The following is a 22,281-nucleotide window of genomic DNA, read 5'->3' on the forward strand; positions in this document are numbered from 1 at the left end:
GCACGACATGTGACTCCAGGGCCCATCTCTTCAGCCCGTGTATACTGGCCCTGCCAGCAGAGGCACACGAGGACATGCTAGAGTTGAAGTCCACCCAGATCTTTGGTGCAAAGGCAGCCCTGGGGACCACATGGTGCATTTCCCATTCCCGGGGCCTCTCCCGCCTTGACCTTACCACGTACTCGTCGATGAACTGCCGCAGGTCCCGGAAGCCGTGCTTCTCGGCGATGGTGTTCGGATAGTGGCCGTGCTTGTTGGCAACGCTGTAGGCCTGTATGGCTCCCGGGCAGGTGAGCAACAAGGCAGTGAGGTTCTTCAGGCCGTACTTGGCAGCAAAGTGCAACAAAGTGGGCAGCTCTTCATCCCTTTGATCTGAAAAATTGTCAAGCAAAATGAAATGATCAGAGAAAGCCCAGGGCACCAGGCTCATGGAGATGACACTGGAAACCTAATGCGGCACCCAGCCATGCTCAACCATTGCTTCTTGGTTGACTGACCTAACATCTAATGGCTTCCTCTGGGGCACCGCTGAAGATGACAGAGGAAATGATGTGTCAATTGATTACCAAATCTATCATTAATATCCTGCCTCCTTTTTCTAAAAGGATTGGCGAATCCTGAGAAATAACACCAGTTCAAAATATGTGGATAGTCTAAGGATTTTTTTTTTAAAAAGCAGCCATGAAGAGCAACAGGGATCGTGTTTTGAACATCTTCAAATTTCAGAACACTTTAAAATAACTGCTTTAGGTATGCTGATTAAACAAAAAGAAATCCTGGGACTTCCCTGGTAATCCAGTGGTTAGGACTCGGTGCTCTCACTACTGTGGGCACATGTTCAATTTCTAGTCAGGGAACTAAGATCCCACAAACTGTGTGGGCATGGAGGGAAAAAAAAAATCCATCTTCTTAGCTCTTATGCCCAGTTTCATAACATGTGCCAGGTAATCCTGAGGCTGTTACTTAGACGGTCCATGACCTTTAGTTTTGAACTAGAAAATATTTCCATACTATCTCAAAGGGATCTGGGAGGATTAATGAGGTGGTTTTCGGTGAGCTCTTTGTTAAGGACAGGCTTTGAGTGATGTTATTAACATACACAAACCCCAGGATGTCCACGAACCTTCTGATTCATGAGAAACAAAGTGCTCCTGAGAGTCATTGGTCCCCATGAGCCCTCCACCTACTAATATGTGATACAGCAAGTCAAACTCAACCAAGGAAATAGACATGTTTGTTTGGGGAAGTTGGGGACAAATCTCTTTTTTAATTTTTATAAAAGTTGATTTCTAAGCCCAAAGTGAAAGTGAAAATGAGGGTCACTCAGTCGTATCCAACTCTCTGTGACCCCATGGATTATACAGTCCATGGAATTCTCCAGGCCAGAATACTGGAGTGGGTAGACTTTCCCTTCTCCAGGGGATCTTCCTGACCCAGGAATCGAATCGGGGTGTCCTGCACTGCAGGCAGATTCTTTACCAACTGAGCCATGAGGGAAGCACAAAAGTGATAGATAAATAAACAGATAAATATATGTATATATACATACGTCTTATATGTGTGTGTGTGTGTGTGTGTGTATGTATAAGTAAATACGTATATGTATTTTTTTAATAAGACAAACCCAGGGACATCCTGGTGGTCCAGTGGTTAAGACTTTGCCTTACAATGCAGGGGGTTTGGGCTCGATCCCTGGTCAGGGAGCTAACATCCTACATGCCTTGCAACCAAAAAAACAGAACATAAACAACAAAAACAACACTGCAATAAATTCAATAAAACTTTTAAAATGGTCCATGTTGAAAAAAAATCTAAAAAAAAACAAAAACAAAAAGACAAGCCCAGCATCCTATCCACCAGGATATAATCTTTGGAATGAAGGTCTGAAAATGTTCCCAGGATCGCCCATGATTGTCAAGCTACAAAATATTCTCTCCTGAGCCCGAATAGGGAATATTAACATCCGCTGAAAGTGATGCAAGAATATTTCACAGTAGGAAAATGGGGAGAGGCAACAAGAAAATGCCCCCAGGAGAAGTACTTGAAGGTAATATAACCTCATCCTTATGGCTCTCAGAGGCTGTGGAAGGATAAAATGCAGGCAGTGAGTAACCAGAGACTTGGGTTCCTCCTAGGCAGTGCAGCTGCGGCGTGAAGGAAAAATGGCATCCACAAAAGTGCCGTAACAAGCATCCAGTCCAGCATGCAGGGCACCATCCCCATGCAAGTGGTTCTCCCAGCTCCCAGCAAGGCACACATGCCCACAAGACTGCTCCTCCCTCGTCAAACAAATAACTGTTTTGTGCCTACTGTGAGCCACCAGGCACAGTCCCTGTGTTCATCCAGCTGCTGCTGCTGCCAAGTCGCTTCAGTCGTGTCCGACTCTGTGTGACCCCATAGACAGCAGCCCACCAGGCTCTGCCGTCCCTGGGATTCTCCAGGCAAGAACACTGGAGTGGGTTTCCATTTCCTTCTCCAATGCATGAAAGTGAAAAGTGAAAGTGAAGTCGCTCAGTCATGCCTGACTCTTCGTGACTCCATGGACTGCAGCCTACCAGGCTCCTCCGTCCATGGGATTTTCCAGGCAAGAGTACTGGAGTGGGGTGCCATTGCCTTCTCCATCATCCAGCTGACAGACCAGCAAAAAAGACAGACAAAGCTGAAGAGTACAAGAACCCGACATGCAAGGGGAGCTTGCACCTACAGCATGTAGGTGGGACCTACCTGAGGAAGTGCTTCCTAAGCTGCTGCAGGAGGAGGGGAGGAAGAAGCTGTACTCTCAAAGGTTGAGGTAGCAAGAGGCAGGGTGGAACCTTCATTAGGTAAAAGATGTTCATACCTTCCATAGAGCAGAGCATAGAAGCCAAGGGAGAGAACAGAGAGGGGTGAGAGCAGAAACACTGCAGGAGCCCCTGGGGAAGGGCTTGTGAAAGGTTAAGCAGTTTGGACCTTAGAAGACAAGTGGGAACCACAGAGGGTATTTAGTAAGGGAGTGAGATATTTGGGCTTATAATTTAGAATCCCAGGCTGACCAGAGAAGAATGACTGTTTCTCAGAGGATGAACGGAAGAGCAGGATCCAGTAGAAAGCATGAGCACAGGCTGACTGCAGGCTGAAACCGACCAACTGAAATCGACCTGTGGCCTTTTTCTTGAGTTTTAACTGGTGACTTACTCGTCATCATGTCTTCTTCTTCCAGCTGGTTGATTCCAAAGAGGTGCAGCCCACTTGCAGGAATGTTGTTCTTCAGGGACTCCGTTAGCAGTTTATCAAGGGTCTCCGTGTTGTAGGGCACAATTTTAAAGGCCTAAATACAAAAGTGAAGATGGTCAGATTTTAAATCCAGCTATCTCCCACCCTTTTCATACTGTTACATCTTTTTGCCTTAATTGATGCTTTCGAACTGTGGTGTTGGAGAAGACTCTTGAGGGTCCCTTGGACAACAAGGAGATCAAATCAGTCAGTCCTAAAGGGAATCAACCCTGAATATTCATTGAAAGGACTGATGCTGAAGCTGGAACTCCAATACTTTGGCCACTTGATGCGAAGAGCCAACTCATTGGAAAAGACCCTGATGCTGGGAAAGATTGAGGTCAGGAGAAGAAGGGGATGACAGAGGATGAGATGGTTGGATGGCATCACCGACTTAATGGACATGAGTTTGAGCAAGTTCTGGGAGATGGTGAAGGACAGGGAAGTCTGGCGTGCCACAGTCCAACTGAGTAAATGAACAACAACAATCTCCCCCCCAACAGATTTCAGATTGTGAACCATGAGCAGAAACTACAGGCACAGAAAACTCTGGGGTCCTTTCATCATCCTTACCTGGCACATGAACTCCACAGGATTTGCAGCATTGGACAATAAATTCCCAATTTCCTCCATGTCAGTATAATAGCTGATAATGGTGTCACACACCACTAAGTCCCCGGAATATATCTTCAGAGAAACATTCCCAGATGAAAGGTCTGGATGGAAGAAAAGATACTATAAAACTTGTTTTGTTTTTAAGAGTACAGGGGAAAGTGTTCCTAGATTACTTAAATGGTAAAGAAATGAATTGGGGACTGGAAGAAAGGGTTTGGAGGTGAACTGCAGGGTTGGGAAGTGAGGGACAGAGCAGAAGAAGCAGTGAGCAGACCGACACACAGGAGAGCTCTGTGTCAGAGGGATCATCCGCACTGGGTCTGCAATTTAACTTTTCGAAGATTTTCATCTGCTTTACTCACTACTGCAGGCCCCGAGTCACAATAGACAGGAAGAAGAGCTGAATTGAAAGCACTTTACATAAAGGCCAGTGGTCACCAGAGGCAGGGGAGATGCTGGCCAGCGGTCACCTAGGCAGGGGGGATGCTGGCCAGCGGTCACCTAGGCAGGGGGGATGCTGGCGGTGGGACTCCACACTTCCGCCCATCACACCAGTAGAACTGATTCACTTGCTGGGCTGCCGTCATTACTGTGTGCTCTCCCTGAGTGCTCTCTCTTCTACACCACAGGAAGGGGTTTTGAGGGGGAAAGAAAAAATTAAAAATACACCAACCACAAAGATTCGATTCACAAAAGAGGAAATGTGACAAGTAGAGAACATGGAAAAATATTTAACCTCACTAGTAATCAAAGAAAGGCAAATTAAAACAGTGGACTACTTTTTAAAAACATATTAAATTAGCAAAAATATTCAAAGTGATAAGGCCTGTGTTGGTGATGAGATAGCAGATAAACTTGATAGTAGTAATATTTCATTAAGCACCTAAGCATCATCTTTCAGGACCCTTAAAAACGCCCAATGTTTGAGGAATTCCATCTCAAGGACGCTACGCTAAACACAAAACCTGCATGCATAAAGATGCTCAATACAGCATCATTTAAAATAACAAGAAGACAATAAGAAATCAAAAATGACATAAATAGGCAATAATGAGGAAATGAAAATTAAAAAGATATTTCTATTCAGCTGAGTATTATATAGCTTTAAAAGTTATGGTTTTAAGATACAGGTCCAATTCAAGGGACTAGTTTTATAAATTACGGTACATCTACACCTTGGATTACCTTGCAACCATTAAGCATCATTTTGTCAAAAGAATATTTATTAACACAGGAAAATATTCACAGTGTATTTTCAAGTAACGAAAGTTGGTTGCAAGACAGTTTTGTACACAGATGTGGGAAAACACAGAAACCAGCGATTTCCTTTGGGGGCATATGGGTAATTTTCCACCTACTTTCTTTTATGGTTACTGTATTCTCCAGGTTTTCTATATTGAGCACACATTACTTTCGTAATAGAAAAAAAAATTATAAAATTGAGAGTTTCAAAGTCCATGTAATAGTACACTGGTAAAAGGATGGAGACAGGATAAATTAAGGTTACCTAAAGAAAACCAGAATATAAGGTAATAGATACTATTGGAACAACTATGTTTTTAAAAATTAGGAAAAAAGGCAAAGAAGACCTAGTGGTAGGGTACCAGATGACTTTATCCCTACTTTTCCTATTTTTCTCTAATTTTAAAAAATGTTAATACATTAACTTTGTCAACATTGCACTATATCCATTTCCTCCCCATCACACATGTATGCTTCTACAATTTCTTTTTCCTTTCAAGAGAATATGACAACCAATCCAAATCTTGGTTGTCACTTTTCTCAGTGACTGATAAAGACAGCTGTCAATAAGGTAAAGAAAAAAGGGGCCTCTTCACATGAGGCCTAATTTCTGGAGGTCAATGGGGCTACTTACTGGGAGCTTTCACGGAAACAGTGTACTCATTCTCCAGCTTGGCTTCCACCCTTATCGAGGGAGAATCCTCACGAGAAAATTCGGCTTCTGTTGTCACCTTCTCATCCAACTTACATCTCACGATGACGTAGACAGTGGTTTCGGCCTGGAATGGGAGACCAGTCATTGTTCCTTCTCCCTGGTTTTTGGAGCCCCAGCTCTCCCCAGTGAAGCTGCTCCAGGCAGGGTGGGGTCTGCAGTCCAGTGCCAGGCAGTGACTGCTTGCCACAGGTCCCAAAAGACCAATTACAAAGCCCAAGAGTGAACATTTATAACCCTTAATAGCAATTTGATCATCTTATGTCTGTCAAACCTAATAATAATTTTAAAACCTGGGGCTGGTATTTTATATGTCTGTTTATTTACTTTTTCATAGCATTTCTTTTTTTGTTGTACATTATAAAAGTATTGGTCCATGGCATAATTGGAAACTTGAAAGAACAACATTTTTAAAAAGTTCTTCACCACAGATAGTTTGAGAAGCAGTATTCTAGATCAGGGCATTTTCCAATGAGTCAGTTCTTCGCATTAAGTGGCCAAAGTATTGGAGTTTCAGCTTCAGCATCAGTCCTTCCAAAGAATATTCAGGACTGATTTCCTTTAGGATGAACTGGTTGGATCTCCCTGCAGTCCAAGGGACGCTCAAGAATTTTCCCCAAAACCACAGTTCAAAAGCATCAATTTTTCGGCACTCAGCTTTCTTTATAGTCCAACTCTTACATCCATACACAATTACTGGAAAATACCCTGATGCTGGGAAAGATTGCAGCTGGGAGGAGAGGGGATGACAGAGGATGAGATGGTTTGATGGCATTGCCAACGTGATGGACATGCGTTTGAACAAGCTCTGGGAGTTGGTGATGGACAGGGAAGCCTGGCGTGTTCCAGTCCACAGGGTGGCAAAGACTCAGACACGACTGAGCAACTGAACTGAACTGATTCTAGATCAGCCTTGGTATCCAAAGTGAGGCCAAGGGATCAGCAGCATTGGTATCTGTGGAAGCTTGTTAGAAACGCAGAATCTCAAGCCCTGCCTGGACCCACCAGACACCACACTGGAGTCTGCATTTTACCAAGACCTGTGGGTGACTCAGCCTTACAGAGCAAGAGGCACTGATTTACAGAAGACTTCTTGAGTTTTTGAATTTATGCTCTTCTCAGATGGACAAAGATGGAGAAGCTCTATACAGTCAGCAAAAACAAGACCAGAAGCTGACTATGGCTCAGATCATGAACTCCTTATTGCCAAATTCAGACTGAAATTGAAGAAAGTAGGGAAAACCACTAGACCATTCAGGTATGACCTAAATCAAATCCCTTATGATTATACAGTGGAAGTGAGAAATAGATTTAAGGGACTAGATTTGATAGACAGAGTGCCTGATGAACTATGGACAGAGGTTCGTGACATTGTACAGGAGACAGGGATCAAGACCAACCCCATGGAAAAGAAATGCAAAAAAGCAAAATGGCTGTCTGGGGAGGCCTTACAAATAGCTGTGAAAAGAAGAGAAGCGAAAAGCAAAGGAGAAAAGGAAAGATATAAGCATCTGAATGCAGAGTTCCAAAGAATAACAAGGAGAGATAAAAAGCCTTCCTCAGCAATCAGTGCAAAAATAGAGGAAAACAACAGAATGGGAAAGACTAGAGATCTCTTCAAGAAAATTAGAGATACCAAGGGAACATTTCACGCAAAGATGGGCTCGATAAAGGACAGAAATGGTATGGACCTAACAGAAGCAGAAGATATTAAGAAGAGGTGGCAAGAATACACAGAAGAGCTGTACAAAAACAGATCTTCACAACCCAGATAATCACGATGGTGTGATCACTCACATACAGCCAGACATCCTGGGATGTGAAGTCAAGTGGGCCTTAGAAAGCATCACTACAAACAAAGCTAGTGGAGGTGATGGAATTCCAGTTGAGCTATTTCAAATCCTGGAAGATGATGCTGTGAAAGTGCTGCACTCAGTATGCCAGCAAATTTGGAAAACTCAGCAGTGGCCACAGGACTGCAAAAGGTCAGTTTTCATTCCTATCCCAAAGAATATGCCAAAGAATGCCCAAACTACCACATAATTGCACTCATCTCACACTCTAGTAAAGTGATGCTCAAAATTCTCCAAGCCAGGCTTCAGCAATACGTGAACCGTGAACTTCCAGATGTTCAAGCTGGTTTTAGAAAAGGCAGAGGAACCAGAAATCAAATTGCCAACATCTGCTGGATCATCAAAAAAGCAAGAGAGTTCCAGAGAAACATTTATTTCTGCTCTATTGACTATGCCAAAGCCTTTGCCTGTGTGGCTCACAATAAACTGTGGAAAATTCTTAAAGAGATGGGAATACCAGACCACCTGACCTGCCTCTTGAGAAACCTGTATGCAGGTCAGGAAGCAACAGTTAGAACTGGACATGGAACAACAGACTGGTTCCAAATAGGAAAATGAGTATGTCAAGGCTGTATATTGTCACCCTGCTTATTTAACTTATATGCAGAGAACATCATGAGAAACGCTGGGCTCAAAGAAGCACAAGCTAGAATCAAGATTGCCAGGAAAGTGAAAGAGGAGAGTGAAAAAGTTGGCTTAAAGCTCAACATTCAGAAAACTAAGATCATGGCATCTGGTCCCATCACTTCATGGGAAATAGATGGGGGAACAGTGGAAACAGTGTCAGACTTTATTCTTTGGGGCTCCAAAATCACTGCAGATGGTGATTGCAGCCATGAAATTAAAAGACGCTTACTCCTTGGAAGGAAAGTTATGACCAACCTAGATAGAATATTCAAAAGCAGAGACATTACTTTGCCAACAAAGGTCCATCTAGTCAAGGCTACGGTTTTTCGAGTGGTCATGTATGGATGTGAGAGTTGGACTGTGAAGAAAGCAGAGTGCTGAATACTGATGTTTTTGAACTGTGGTGCTGGAGAAGACTCTTGAGAGTCCCTTGGACTGTAAGGAGACCCAACCAGTCCATTCTAAAGGAGATCAGGGTGTTCATTGGAGGGACTGATGCTAAAGCTGAAACTCCAGTACTTTGGCCACCTCATGCGAAGAGTTGACTCATTGGAAAAGACTGATGCTGGGAGAGATTGAGGGCAGGAGGAGAAGGGGACAACAGAGGATGAAATGGCTGGATGGCATCGATGACTCAATGGACATGAGTTTGGGTAAACTCTGGGAGTTGGTGATGGACAGGGAGGCCTGGAGTGCTGTGATTCATGGGGTCGCAAAGAGTCGGACATGACTGAGCAACTGAACTGAACAGATGGACAAAAATAACTGATTGGAGGATTAATTTTCCCAAGGCATTGAGCAACCTGAGTGCAGTTTTATATTGTTTTGAGATCTCTTGTCAAACCTGCCAAATGGAATTATCTATTTTACTGTGATGTTTATGCTGGTTAAGTTCTTAAGACATTGAACTAGAAAGGACAGGCTGTCCAAAAAACAGGCGAAAAGGAGAAATTTCTCACCATAGCTATTCCCCAGATGTTGATTGTAAAATTCTGCTATCAAGCCTTTACAATAGGCCTTTGTAATGAGGGCCACTCTTGATTCCAGAGCAAGTGGGACGGGGGCTGTGGTCCTGGCTCACAGAGGCTGCTGAGGGTGAATGTGAGTGTGTTTGTGGTGGACCTGTTTCCCACTGCGGGTCCAGCCCTGTCCAACCTGCTCCTTCTCCCAAGGAGGCGGGGGAGCCACTGAAAATGAGTGTGTCTCCCCCTTGACAGTCATGACCCAACACCAGCCCAGCTGCCCCAGGATCCAGAGACCTGGAACAGGCAGCAGAGAGAATCCTGGGTCAGTGGGAGCCAGCACAAGAGAAGGAGCCAAAGCCTGGAAAATCACGGGGCTATGGATGTGGCATTATCCTTCAGTTCCAAACCCTCCTCACAGTCTCCAGTCTGATGTCAGGATGAGAGGGGCATGGGGAAGGCAGGAAAGAGTATAGGGAGACTAGAAACTGCATGCCCACCACAAAGCCTGGCTGGTCAGGAAAAGGAGTGAAGTGGGTACAAAGAAAAGGGACTAATGAGAACCGGGGATGCATCTAATGGCCCAGCTGCTCATCTCAGACCTGGTTATTACCAGATTCTGGTCCAAAGGAAGCTGGAAACAGATTTTCATGCCTAATTTTTAAAACACTGAGCAGCTCAAACCAAACACATCTATGAGTTCAATCGAGTCCAAAGAAGCAGCTTGCAACCCCATGGAGGGCGTCCTTGCCCAACGCCTTGTGGTCTCAGACTACACAGAAAGCCACTCACAAGTGCAGAGAAGCGAAGACTTCCCATTTCCACGGCCCTTCCGCCCTCTTGCCTCCAGGAGCCCGCAGTGGCAAACCTAGCACAGGCTCCTACCCACAAGAAAGCATTTCACGGCTCTGAACCAATAGTGCACATTTTTTTTTATCAGAAAAGGAAAGATAATGAAAAACTATCAATACTGTGGTAGTATTCAAATGATAGTGGCTCACCAGTTGGTTATCACATTCAAATCATCTCTTAACGTGGGTCCTACCCCTGGAAATGTTAGTCACGTTATGCTCAGGCATTACGGAGAAGGCAATGGCACCCCACTCCAGTACTCTTGCCTGGAAAATCCCATGGATGGAGGAGCCTGGTAGGCTGCAGTCCATGGGGTTGCGAAGAGTCGGACACGACTGAGCGACTTCACTTTCACTTTTCACTTTCAGGCATTGGAGAAGAAAAGGGCAACCCACTCCAGTGTTCTTGCCTGGAGAATCCCAGGGATGGGGGAGCCTGGTGGGCTGCTGTCTATGGGGTCGCACAGAGTCAGACACGACTGAAGCGACTTAGCAGCAGCAGCAGCTCAGGCATTAAGCTGAGTTTATCACTTATCACTTCCTTTTGCAAGTGATACTGGCCAGCAAGTTTCAGCCATCAAGCTTTGAGGCACTTTCGGGCTATACAAGGAGCCAGCTGACAGAGAAGCAAGCTGTCAAAATGCTCAGCACTGGGCTGGAAGGACCAGACCCAGGCCTCGAACTCCAGGGTTGGCATATAATGTATTGTAATGTTCATGTCTGCTGATCTTCAACACATTCTAAGTTTTTGTCTCATGAACTTAATGTCTTGGATTGATGACACGTACATTCCTGGGCTCTTCTCCCTTTGACTTAAAGGAGTGAGGAATGTCCAGGGCCCAGGCACTGGGGGTCCCAGGGTGGCTAATGTATATGGAAGCCCTACAAAAAAGCTGGGATTACACGAAGGTGGGACAGGAGAACACCGCTCCCTTTACTACATTCACTGAAAAGCCCTGAGGCTTGTGCTCCGACATCCACCCACCAGCCCCAGAGGTGCCTACCCCACAGCGGATGCGCTCCGGCTGCACCACCATCAGGTTCCCAGGCGGAGTCTCCGGCGGCGGCAGGCTCTGCTGCTTCGAGTAGGGAAGGACCTTCTCGTCCTCAGTCTCGGTGTCAGTGACTGAGTCGCAGCCAGAATCTACGGCACAGAGAACACAGCTGAATGGAAAGAAAAGGAAGCAGAGCTGGGCATGTCCCACCCTCGTTAAAACCCCAAATGTTACCAAATAGGAAATGGCTCCAAACAAATACAGGCTGAAGGGAGTGACTCAGGAAATCATGAGAGGACCTCCTGGGGAAAAGTCAACCCCCATGGCGGCCACGAGGATAGGGTGACAGCAGGAAGATGATGGTGGAGAGAAAGGCCAAGACGTCTGGAGTGGGCTGCTGTCTGAGGCTGGCAGGTCTGGTCCCAAACAACCGACTTCTACAGGTGTTACCTCTTCTTGCAGGGCCGGCTTTGGTGACTGTGAGGAAAGAGGCCCCTTCTCCTCAAGGGGAGGGGTGTCAAGAATAGGCTGTCCACTTAAAGGTCGTCTTTTGAACATCAGGTAAATCCTGTGCTTTCCGGGAAGTCATTATTCCTCAAGGTCGTGGCTAGCCAGCCTACTCCCTCCAGGGCAGTGGTAAAAGGCAATCACTTTCAACAAACCTTAGCGTGTCACTGGGTCCCAAATCAGTATCACAGCCACACCCCTGCCATGGGAAGACAGGAGCATGCTCGGGTTTGGAGCAGGTGAATAGGGGTATGCAGATAGAGCATGGCATGGAATGAGATGATGCCGAGATGGGGTAGATGCACCCTAACAGAGCGCTAAAGCATGGACTCTTAACCAGGGCTCAACAACTGATGGGGTGCCTGTGTGCGAGATTCTCTGTGTGTCTGTGTGTGTGCATGTGTGTGTGTGTTTGCCTAAACTTCCCTGGAGATAGTCCAGAGCTTCATCAGATCCTCAAAGAGGAACAAAATGGTTAAGAACGGCTGCGAGGAACAGGAAGGTCCATCTAGCCCGTTCCTCAGGCTTGTTCTTCTCCATTTCTAAACCACCAACAGAGCCAGCCAACTGTGCTAGGTGCTGCGAGAACACGAGCGTGAACCAAACACCCATCCTGCCTTCAGAGAGCCCATCTTCTAGAAGGGCTGGAGAGAGGTTAATTTGGCTGATTCCAGCAGGCTGGCCTCCCATGGAAGAGTGACATCTGTCCTGGGAGAAAGCTGGGATGGCAGATCAGGCCACCAATATGTCCCCAAAGAAAGCTGTAACACAGGCTTGCTCTCTAGATCCTAGGTCATGCCCGGGGAGGGCTGTGCTCCCACCACCATGATGGCTGAGGTGCCAGAGCAGGTGTGGGGGACCAATCACCACCTTGTCCTAGGGCTATACCTGTGAGGCAAGGGTTTCCGGAACCTGCCCAGGCCAAGGGAGGGCCCAAGGCCTCCCAGATATGCCACTTAAAAGCTCCATAGCCTTGGGCAGGGGTCTGGTCCTGGAGCCTGACATGGGTTCTGACAGATGTCTACACACAGGTCCAGAGTGTGATGGACAGTGAGGCAGGTACTCCCGCCGCTTGGTCCCTCTCTGTGATCTCACCCAAGACGCACTAGTCCAGAAGGCGGGGCTGTGAGTGCAGCCTGGTCTCTGACCTTGTTAGCACAATGGGAATCCAGGCAGAAGTTAGTGCTGAGCCCTAAGGAGACAGATACTGTTTTTCACTCTGTGCCAGAGCCATAATCACCTCTATCTCTCCTTTCCTTTCAGGCCTACTGACTCCCCTCTCACTCAGTGCTAATGACCAATGCCCCTCGACCCCTTCACAAAGGCTAAGTGCAGTAGTCTTTCCACCTCCGTGCCATCTGAGTCAAATTAACGGAAGGCTGACATTTTCTTTGCTGGATCTGCCCTTCTCCACAACATTTTCTCCTTGAAAGTGAAAAGTGAAAGTCGCTCAGTTGTGTCTGACTCTTTGCAACCCCATGAACTATATGATCCATGGAATTCTTGAGGCCAGAGTACTGGAGTGGGTAGCCTTTCCCTTCTCCACGGGATCTTCCCAACCAGGGAGGGATCGAACCCAGGTCTCCTGCATTGCAGGCAGATTCTTTACCAGCTGAGCCACAAGGGAAGCGCAAGAATACTGGCATGGGTGGCCTATCCCTGCTCCAGCGGATCTTCCTGACCCAGAAATTGAACTGGGGTCTCCTGCATTGCAGGCAGATTCTTTACCAACTGAGCTATGAGGGAAGCCCTTCTCCTTGACCGGTCACTATTAAAATGGCCAGGGCCCATCCCCATGAACAGAGCTACACATGCTACCCAGGCACACTCCCACCTATGACGGGAACTTGTGAAAGAAAGAGCCAAAACACCAGGGGCAATTCATATTCTTCCTGTTAATAACTATATAACACCACATCAAGCTTTAGTTTTGTATCATCCGATGCCTAAACATCAGTTTTTCATTTCTGTGGTTCTTCCTGGATGAGAAAATAACCTCATTGACTTACAACATTCATCAGTCACTTAAAATGGCAAGAAACTCCCTGGATCTACTCATGGATCTAGAATTGTTTATATACTACCCTGAGTGGGTACCAACTTTTGCCAACTACCTATTCTAATTTACTGTACAGATATAATTGCCTTAGGATAGACTCACAGTACGGTCTATTGCTTCAAAAAAGAAAATCTCTTCGTTTCTCCCTAATTACTGACCCAGTTAGTTGGCTAGCCAAAGAATTAAGGCTCTAAACAATACAATCAAGAAAAGAATAGAGAAATAGAAATAAGCCAAACAAGATAGAGATGATAACAAATATGGAGAAAACTTTATAAACATACTGATGTGAAAACTTGTTGCTAATAGTTTTTTTTTTTAATTTCAATACAATTTTTACAGAGAATATATAAACTATCAAAAATGTTTCAAAATAAGTAGAAAATTTGACTAAAACAATAATCACAAATTTTTCTGACTTTCAAATAAAATGTAAAGTCAGGCCACACACCCTCTCTGCGCTGAATTTTAAATTGTAGTTGCCACAGTGTTTCCTATCTAGAAAAATTCCATTTATATAGGTTTTCTGTCTCCTACTAAAGTTTACAAAAACAATAAAGGATAGTCTTATTTTATATTAAATGTATAAAAAAAATTTAACAGAGCAATTAAATACAATAGACAACTCCCAAACCAAGTTTCATTCTCACAAAAACTTAGTATGAGACAATCCCTTGCACTTTCTTTCCAACCCCACCCCTGCAGGATGGCTCCCACAAAGAAGGGCGGCGAGAAGAAAAAGGGCTGACCTGCCATCAACGGAGTGACCAAAGAATACACTATCAACATTCACAAGCTCATCCTTGGAGCGGGTTCCAAGAAGTGTGCCCCTCGGGCACTCAGAGAAACCTAGAAATTTGCCATGAAGGAGATGGGAGCCCTAGGCGTGCACACTGACACAAGGCTCGACAGCCCTGTCTGGGCCAGCGGAATAAGGAATGCCCCATACCCTATTTGTGTGCACTTGTCAGAAGACATTCACCTAACAAACCATACATTGGTTACCTATGTGCCTGTCGCAGCTTTCAAAAATCTACAGTTAATGTGGATGAAAATTAACTGCTAATTGTCCAAAAGTTACTGAACCGCCAAAAAAATCAAAAACAAAAACACCTAAATATGTGATAAAGAAAGCACTAAAAATCAGTACAGAATAAAGAAAATGGTTGGTGAAAAGGATGACTCAGCAGGTGGTGCTGAAAAAATTTAGTTATATGGGATGGACATAGAGGGACAGAGAGACTGTTTAGAATCTTAAGTCTTATACACTCCAAAAGAAAATTTAGATGGATTATTGACGGAAATGAACAATAAAACAAATTTTAAAAAGATAAAAGTATATCAAAACGCGGGCAAAATTTTATCATTGTTTGAGAGAAGACTTGTTTATCTTAAAAACAACTGTAAAATACAATTGAAACAAGCAATAGCATTGATGACATTAATTTAAAACTTAGGTAAACAAATTTAATTAAAAATAAAAGTGTAATGCTTTAGCAGCATTAGTCATAATAGTCAAAGGTGGAAACAACCCAAATTACCCATTCTTTGATGAACGGATTGACAAATTATTCACCACAGAAAAGAATAATAAAATACTAATACATGCTACAACATAGATGAATGTTGAAAACATTATGCTGAGTGAAAGAAGCCAGCCACAAAGATCACATATTACATGCTTTCAAACATATGTCCAGAATCATCACATCCATAAAAAGAGAAAATAGACTAGTAATTGCCTAGGGCTGGGGGCTCTTGGGAAGGGGTGGGGAGGTTGGGAGATAACAGCTAAAGGGTGTGAAGTTTCTTTTTGAGGTGATGAAAATATTTTAGAATTGATTATAGTGACAGTTGAACTGGTCTGTGAAGATACCAAGAAGATCATAGAATTGTATACTATAAATGGGTAAATTGTTTGCTATGTGAATTATATATTAATAAAGCTGTTACCAAACATTCAACGGCAAACCACAAACTGGTTGAAAATTTGAAATAAATAGGCCAAGGGGACGATCTCCTTAATATATGAAGAGATCATAGAAATCTCTTTAAAAATACCTAAAGCCAAATAAGTAGATGATTCGCAAAGGAAGAAACAAAACTTACCTCCCCATTCAGAAAAATTAAATCATTCATTATCACTAATCATCATGGAAATGCAAGTAAAAATAATATACTGTTATTTCACCTTTTTCCAATCAGGAAATAGTCAAAGGTCAGGTAGGACAGGTACTTGTACTGGTTGGTGAAGAAAGTATAAACTGGCACACTCTTTCTGGAAAGCCATGTGACCATATACAGAGAGAGAGAGCAAGTCTTTACAATGTTCGTGTCTTTGACCACACAATTCTACTTCTAGAAATCTCTCTTAAGGTAGGAAAATAAATGTTCAAAATGTAGACAAAGATAATGAACCAAGATGTCTGCTAAATCATTCTTTGCATCTCTGAGAAACAAAGAACAACCTGTCTGATAAAAGAATATTAAAAGTATATTTCACTTTAAATATTATTTTAAGTAAAAGTTTATGACATGTTAAGCAAAAAAAGCAGAATGTAAAATCATACATCTCAGAGTGTAAGATACCAGTTAAATAAAGGAAAGTGCATTTTAAAAGGTCGGAAGAGGACTGCCCCAGTGGTACAGTGGGTGGGAATCTGCCTGCCATTGCAGGGGACGCAGATTCAATCCCTGGTCCAGGAAGACTGATCCTCTGTCCATGGGATTTTCCAGGCAAGAGTACTGGTGTAGGTTGCCATTTCCTTCTCCAGGGGATCTTCCCGACCCAGGGAACAAACCCGGGTTTCATTGTAGGCAGACGCTTTTTACCGTCTGAGACACCAGGGAAGCCCTCCAGCTGGGATGGTGTGCCCCAACTACTGAGTCTGGCTGCAACGACTGAAGCCTGCATGTTGCGGAGCCTATGCTCTGCAGCAGGAGAAGCCGCTGCAATGATAAGCCCGCAGACTGCAACCAGAGAGTAGCCTCTGCTCTCTGCAACTAGAGAAAGCTCTCACACAGCAACTAAGACCCAGCGCAACCAAAAATTGAAAAAGAAAAAAAAAGTCAGAAGAAAAAAAAAAATGTGTGGATACTGTGGCTGATTCATGCCAACGTATGACAAAAACCACCACAATAATTTAAAGTAATTAGCCTCCACTTAAATTAATTTTTTAAAAAAAGAAAATGTGTGGATAAACTGTGCATGACTCTTCCCTCCATCTTTTCTACCTTCCAACCATTCATACTTTTTCATATTCTCCACAGTGAGAAAGCACTTTGATAATGGGGATAGATGAAGATGGGCAGAGAGAAAAATAGCAGCTAAGTCTTTTGACTAATCACTCCATCAGCTTGGCATCATTTATGATGAGATTGGTCCTAGTAGTACAGCACATGGCAGATATTCTCCAGTATTCAGGTCGGCCCTAGAAACAACTCCTTCTAGTAGATCTGTTCATTTAGTCAGCCGAAATGAACAAGCTGCTGGAGGCTAATTCATTTCAAGAAGTCAGGCAGGGTGCCACTCACTCTGCAGGGCAGTTCTGGTGGCACCAATCGAGCATCACTTTCATTTCTTCAGCCACATTGGCCCTCTTCCCAGCCCACTGTGGACTGGGTCAGGGTCCAACCACTTCAGCAGATTCAGTTTCCTTTGAAGGAAATACCAACCCAGACAAAAGCACCATCGAAACCCACCTGAAAGAGTGAGATGCCACCAAAGTTTCCCGCTTACACATGTAAATTCCTTTCACTCCCTCCCCACACTGACGATAATACTATCCTTACTGTCCTGAGACTCAAATAAATAAATGTTTGAGTGAAAACAAAACACTGAAAACCCCAAGGATCCTCCCCAGTTAAAGTATTATCAAGACACCAATAGTATCCTTGTTCAATCGCTAAGTCATATCTGACTCTTTGCAACCCCATGGACTGCAGCATGCCAGGCTTCCCTGTCCTTCACTGTCTCCTGGAGTTTATGAACATCAACGTTTTGGGAATCAGTGAACTAAAATGGGTGAGAATAGGCGAATTTAATTCAGATGACCTTTTTATCCACTACTGCGGGCAAGAATCCCTTAGAAGAAAATGGACTAGCCTTTATAGTCAACAAAAGAGTCTGAAATGTAGTACTTTGATGCAGTCTCAAAAATGACAGAATTGATCTCAGTTCATTTCCAAGGCAAATCATTCAACACACAGTAATCCAGGTCTATGCCCCAACCACTAATGCCAAAGAAGTTGAAGTTGAACAGTTCTATGAAGACCACTAGACCTTCCAGAACTAACACCAAAAATAGTGTCCTTTTTGCTTTAAAATTTAACAATATTCCTCTCAGCTTTTATGAGGCCTGGAGCAACTGTGGAAAAAGTATAGGAAAAGGCTTTGCACATCTAGCTCATCTATAAAGGACCCATGTGGCAAAACACTCCTCGAATCCAGTGGCAGAAAGTCTGTGTCTCCAGAGAACTTGCCTGCTTTCTCTCATCAGCACAAGCTAACATGGTGTGTTTCATTTTCCGCCCTTGCTGCCAGGTAGCTGTTTCCATTCTGGTTTTTAACCACTGTTAACATTTTCATCCAGGTCTTGCTCTTGCCATCTTTCTTTTTTATATTGTGTTTAATTTTGGAGGTTGCTTCAAACATTTTGGGGATCTAGGTAGGGTGTGAATCAATGCTTCTCAAAACTGGTATCTGCCAAAAGTTCTCAGATACAGTCCTTACAATAATTAGTGCTTGGACTTTTCATTTAGATGACAGTGCCTTTAAACTGTGATGCAGGGACATTCCAGATTATCCAGGTGACCATATTATAAATGGTTCCCTGGTGGTCCAGTGGCTAAGATTCTGCATTCCCAATGCAAGGGGCTCCCTGGTCAGGGAACTAGGTCCCTCATGCCACAATTGAAGATCCTGCATGCCACAATGAAGGCCAAAGATCCCACATGCTGCAACTAGGATCTGGTACAAGCAAGAAACAAACATTAAAATCATAATAATAGTTGGGCCCAGCCACAGGATTGTGGTGCCCATGTGTATATGTGTGTGTGTGTAATCATTTTGCAGCTAGGTCATGCTAAGCTGACTGTCAGGGGCTAATGAGGAAAGAAGACGGGGGCAGGATGACGTGTACATGAGGGATTTGTACCAAGTGAACCCAAGTAGGTTTCCCCACATACCACTCCACAATGAATAATGCAGCGGGAAGTCAGTCCCCCAATAACACAGGGGAGCTGTACAAGGCCCTTTGACAGAATCAGCAAGCACCAGAGCCTCGTGTCACGTTCATGATGCTGTTTCAGAAAATGACCATGATCTATGCAAAACAAATGTCATCAGTTTGCCCTGTATTTATTTTACACATGTACTGTGTAAATCTGGTTCATTTGTTTTGCTTTTAGAGTTGGGAAAGAACAATAAGCATTAGGAGTTGAATATGTTTATACATATTTGAACAACATCAAAATAACTTATCACACTAAAGGTTCATAATTTTTTTGTCCTTTATAAGGGAGTCCAAATAGTTATTTAACATTATTTGAGTCTAAAGGAACTATTAATTTTAAATGAATTGAGTGTGTGTATGTATTTGGATCTGGGGGCTTTCCTGGTGGCTCAGATGGTAAAGCATCTGCCTGCAATGCAGGAGACTGGGTTTCGAACCCTGGGTCGGGAAGATCCTCTAGAGAAGGGAATAGCTCCCCACTCCAGTATTCTTGCCTGGAGAATTCCATAGACAGAGGAGCCTGGCAGGCTACAGTTCAAAGGATCGCGAAGAGTTGGACAGACTGAGCGACTAACACTTTCGCTTTCACTTTATGTACTTGGAGTCACACCAAGCCACCTGGACAATCTCATACTAGGTAAGAAGGCTGGTGATATTACTAATATTGATAACAATAAAAGTTACCATTTATTCAATATTTTAATAAGAGGGCTTGGTGACAGACTCAATATTACTAACAATGATAACAATAAAAGTTATCATTCATTGAATATTGTGGTGACTGCCTTACTAGACAATCTCATCTAATTCTTATATCCACCCTGTGAGATAGAAATCAACAACCTATTCCTATTTTATAGATGGAAACACTGTGCCTGAAGGATTGAAGTAACCCAGGCCAGGCTGTGCCACAGGCAAGCAAGGGGCAGCGTGGGAATTTGCCCCGAGGCGACTGTGCCCTGCCTTCTCTGTGGATGTGGATGACGGCAGGAAGAGCATCGCTCGTTATTCCCGGTCTGAGGTTCTCACTGTAGCTCAAGAGACATGACATGGGCTTTTGTTCACCAACAGCTGGTGGTCCTGCCCTGTTCTGAACGATGCTGCCTTGGTTAGGTGTGTCATGACCCACCACCAGGGCAAACAGGCACATCCGAAGGATAGAGTTTAAGTCAGAAGACACTGAATTCCAGCAGGACCAGTCAGAGTTCCGTGTGCTCCAGGGGCCTCTGCCCGAAGCTGCATGGTCTCAGTTTCCAAACAAGTTTTCAGACCACAGGGCTGACTGCTTCTTCCCTGTACATTGTCTAGCACGCCATTGGGACAATTTTTTAATAGTCTGAGGGACAGGAAGGGTAAGGACGGCCAGAGAATGATGTTTGCTGATCTTGAAACATTTTCTCCCTACCCCGTTCCCAGAATATACAGGCTCACTTCTCTTGTAAGAGAATGCTAAGCTTTGGGGAAAGTACCATAGACAGGTGGTTGTCGTTTGGTCAATAAGTGTGTCTGACTCTGCGACCCCATGGACTGTTGCTGCCAGACTCCTCTGTCCATGGGATTTCCGAGGCAAGAATATTGGAGTAGGTTGCCATTTCCTTCTCCAGGGGGTCTTCCCGACCCAGGGATCAAACCTATATCTCCTGCATTGGCAGCAAGTTCATTTACCACTGAGCCATCAGAGAAACCCCACCATAAACAAGTACCATTCTTCAAAACGACCACAAATGCCATTGTTGAGCATCTACTATAGGCCAGGAACCAGGCAAAACCCTTGACATAAATGATTCTATTTGATCACAACTGATAGATTAGAATAATTCTGCCCATTTCACAGATGAAAAATGAGGGCACCAAAATTGAAATAAATTGTCCAAGTCACACAGTGTGTGCTGTATAGAAAGGTAACCCCCAGATCCACACTCTCATGCACTATGATAGTGTTTCCCACACGGGGGACCATGTGACAAGTACACAGGAGATGATTTCAAAGTGTACAGCAAACATGCGCTGACAGTGAGCCACATGTAAGAAAGCAGTCCCCTGTCAACCCTTTCAGTCTCACTCATATCAAGAAGAAAGGCTCAATTTGGTAAGAGGATGCCTTTAACTTCTCCTTAACATGCTTACCTCCCTCTGAACCACGGAGAAAACAAGGCACTAAGCCCATAGGCTTCTGCAGGCATTAGTGTCTAGTAGAATTTAGTACCACTGTTCTGTTTTTATTGTCTTTATGTTTATAGTTACCATGTTTCTATCCAGAGATATTGGTTTTTAATTTACAGCAGCAAACTTTCCTTTTAAAAATAAATTTATTTACATGAAAAAACAGGAATTGACTTAAAGTATTATTAAAAGTACCATGGAAAAATCTGGAAATAAATACTAGTAATGGCTGCGCATTGTGAATGTAATTAATGCTGCCAAATTGTAATTTAAAATTGGTTAAAATGGCAAATATTATGTTATATATATTGTCACAATTTTTAAAAAACTTGATAATGCAATATACCCCCAAATCACTGAATTGCACACTCTGTATGGATAAATTCATAGAAGGCAATGGCACTCCACCCCAGTACTCTTGCCTGGAAAATCCCATGGATGGAGGAGCCTGGTGGGCTACAGCCCATGGGGTTGCGAAGAGTCGGACACGACTGAGGGACTTCACTTTCACTTTTCACCTTCACGCATTAGAGAAGGAAATGGCAACCCACTCCAGTGTTCTTGCCTGGAGAATCCCTGGGACGGGGGAGCCTAGTGGGCTGCCGTCTATGGGGTCACACAGAGTTGGACACAACTGAAGTGACTTAGCAGCAGCAGCTTTCATTTTGTCAAATTAAATTTGACAAATTAAATTAGAACAAGGTAAAGCAAAGCTGGGAAAGCAGGAAAAAGGCCTGTAGCATTAACATGCCAAATTATTTTCTCCAAGTTTTAGATGACAAGGAAAAAGAAAGTGAACAAAGAAGGAAACTAAGGAGATAAATTTCAATTGAGAATTAAGAGCTTTCTACCAATTGAGCTGAAAATGGGATGAAATAGAAGTGGTCATCGGGGCCAGTCAGGGGCTCATGGGTGTCTCTAGGCTGATTTGAAGTAGGATACCATCACTTTGCGTTCAGGATTCTACTGTGTCTGATGAAAGAAAGAGTGAAGAAGATTCAAAGTTTTTTCAGTTCAGTTTACTTTAGTAGCTCAGTCGTGTCTGATTCTTTGCGACCCCATGAACCGCAGCATGTGGTTCCTGTCCATCACCAACTCCCAGAGTCCACAGAAACCCGTGTCCACTGAGTCGGTAATGCTATCCAACCATCTCATCCTCTGTCGTCCCCTTCTCCTCCTGCCTTCAATCTTTCCCAGCATCAGGGTCTT

The 22,281-nt window shown here is 44.0% G+C and overlaps 1 protein-coding gene across 1 annotated transcript in view; it reads right to left on the minus strand.

Moving 5' to 3' along the window:
- PIK3AP1 (phosphoinositide-3-kinase adaptor protein 1) overlaps positions 1 to 22,281 on the minus strand; it is a 120,699-nt gene that overhangs the window by 51,229 nt on the left and 47,189 nt on the right. The window contains exons 3-7 of the mRNA XM_061402952.1: positions 11,119 to 11,258; positions 5,744 to 5,888; positions 3,826 to 3,968; positions 3,175 to 3,307; positions 176 to 372 (exon numbers count right to left, since the gene is read on the minus strand). Of these exons, the coding sequence (XP_061258936.1) occupies positions 176 to 372; positions 3,175 to 3,307; positions 3,826 to 3,968; positions 5,744 to 5,888; positions 11,119 to 11,258 (758 nt within the window). The remainder of the gene's footprint in view (positions 1 to 175; positions 373 to 3,174; positions 3,308 to 3,825; positions 3,969 to 5,743; positions 5,889 to 11,118; positions 11,259 to 22,281) is intronic.

Source organism: Bos javanicus, chromosome 26 (genome assembly GCF_032452875.1).
Source record: "Bos javanicus breed banteng chromosome 26, ARS-OSU_banteng_1.0, whole genome shotgun sequence".
NCBI lineage: Eukaryota > Metazoa > Chordata > Mammalia > Artiodactyla > Bovidae > Bos > Bos javanicus.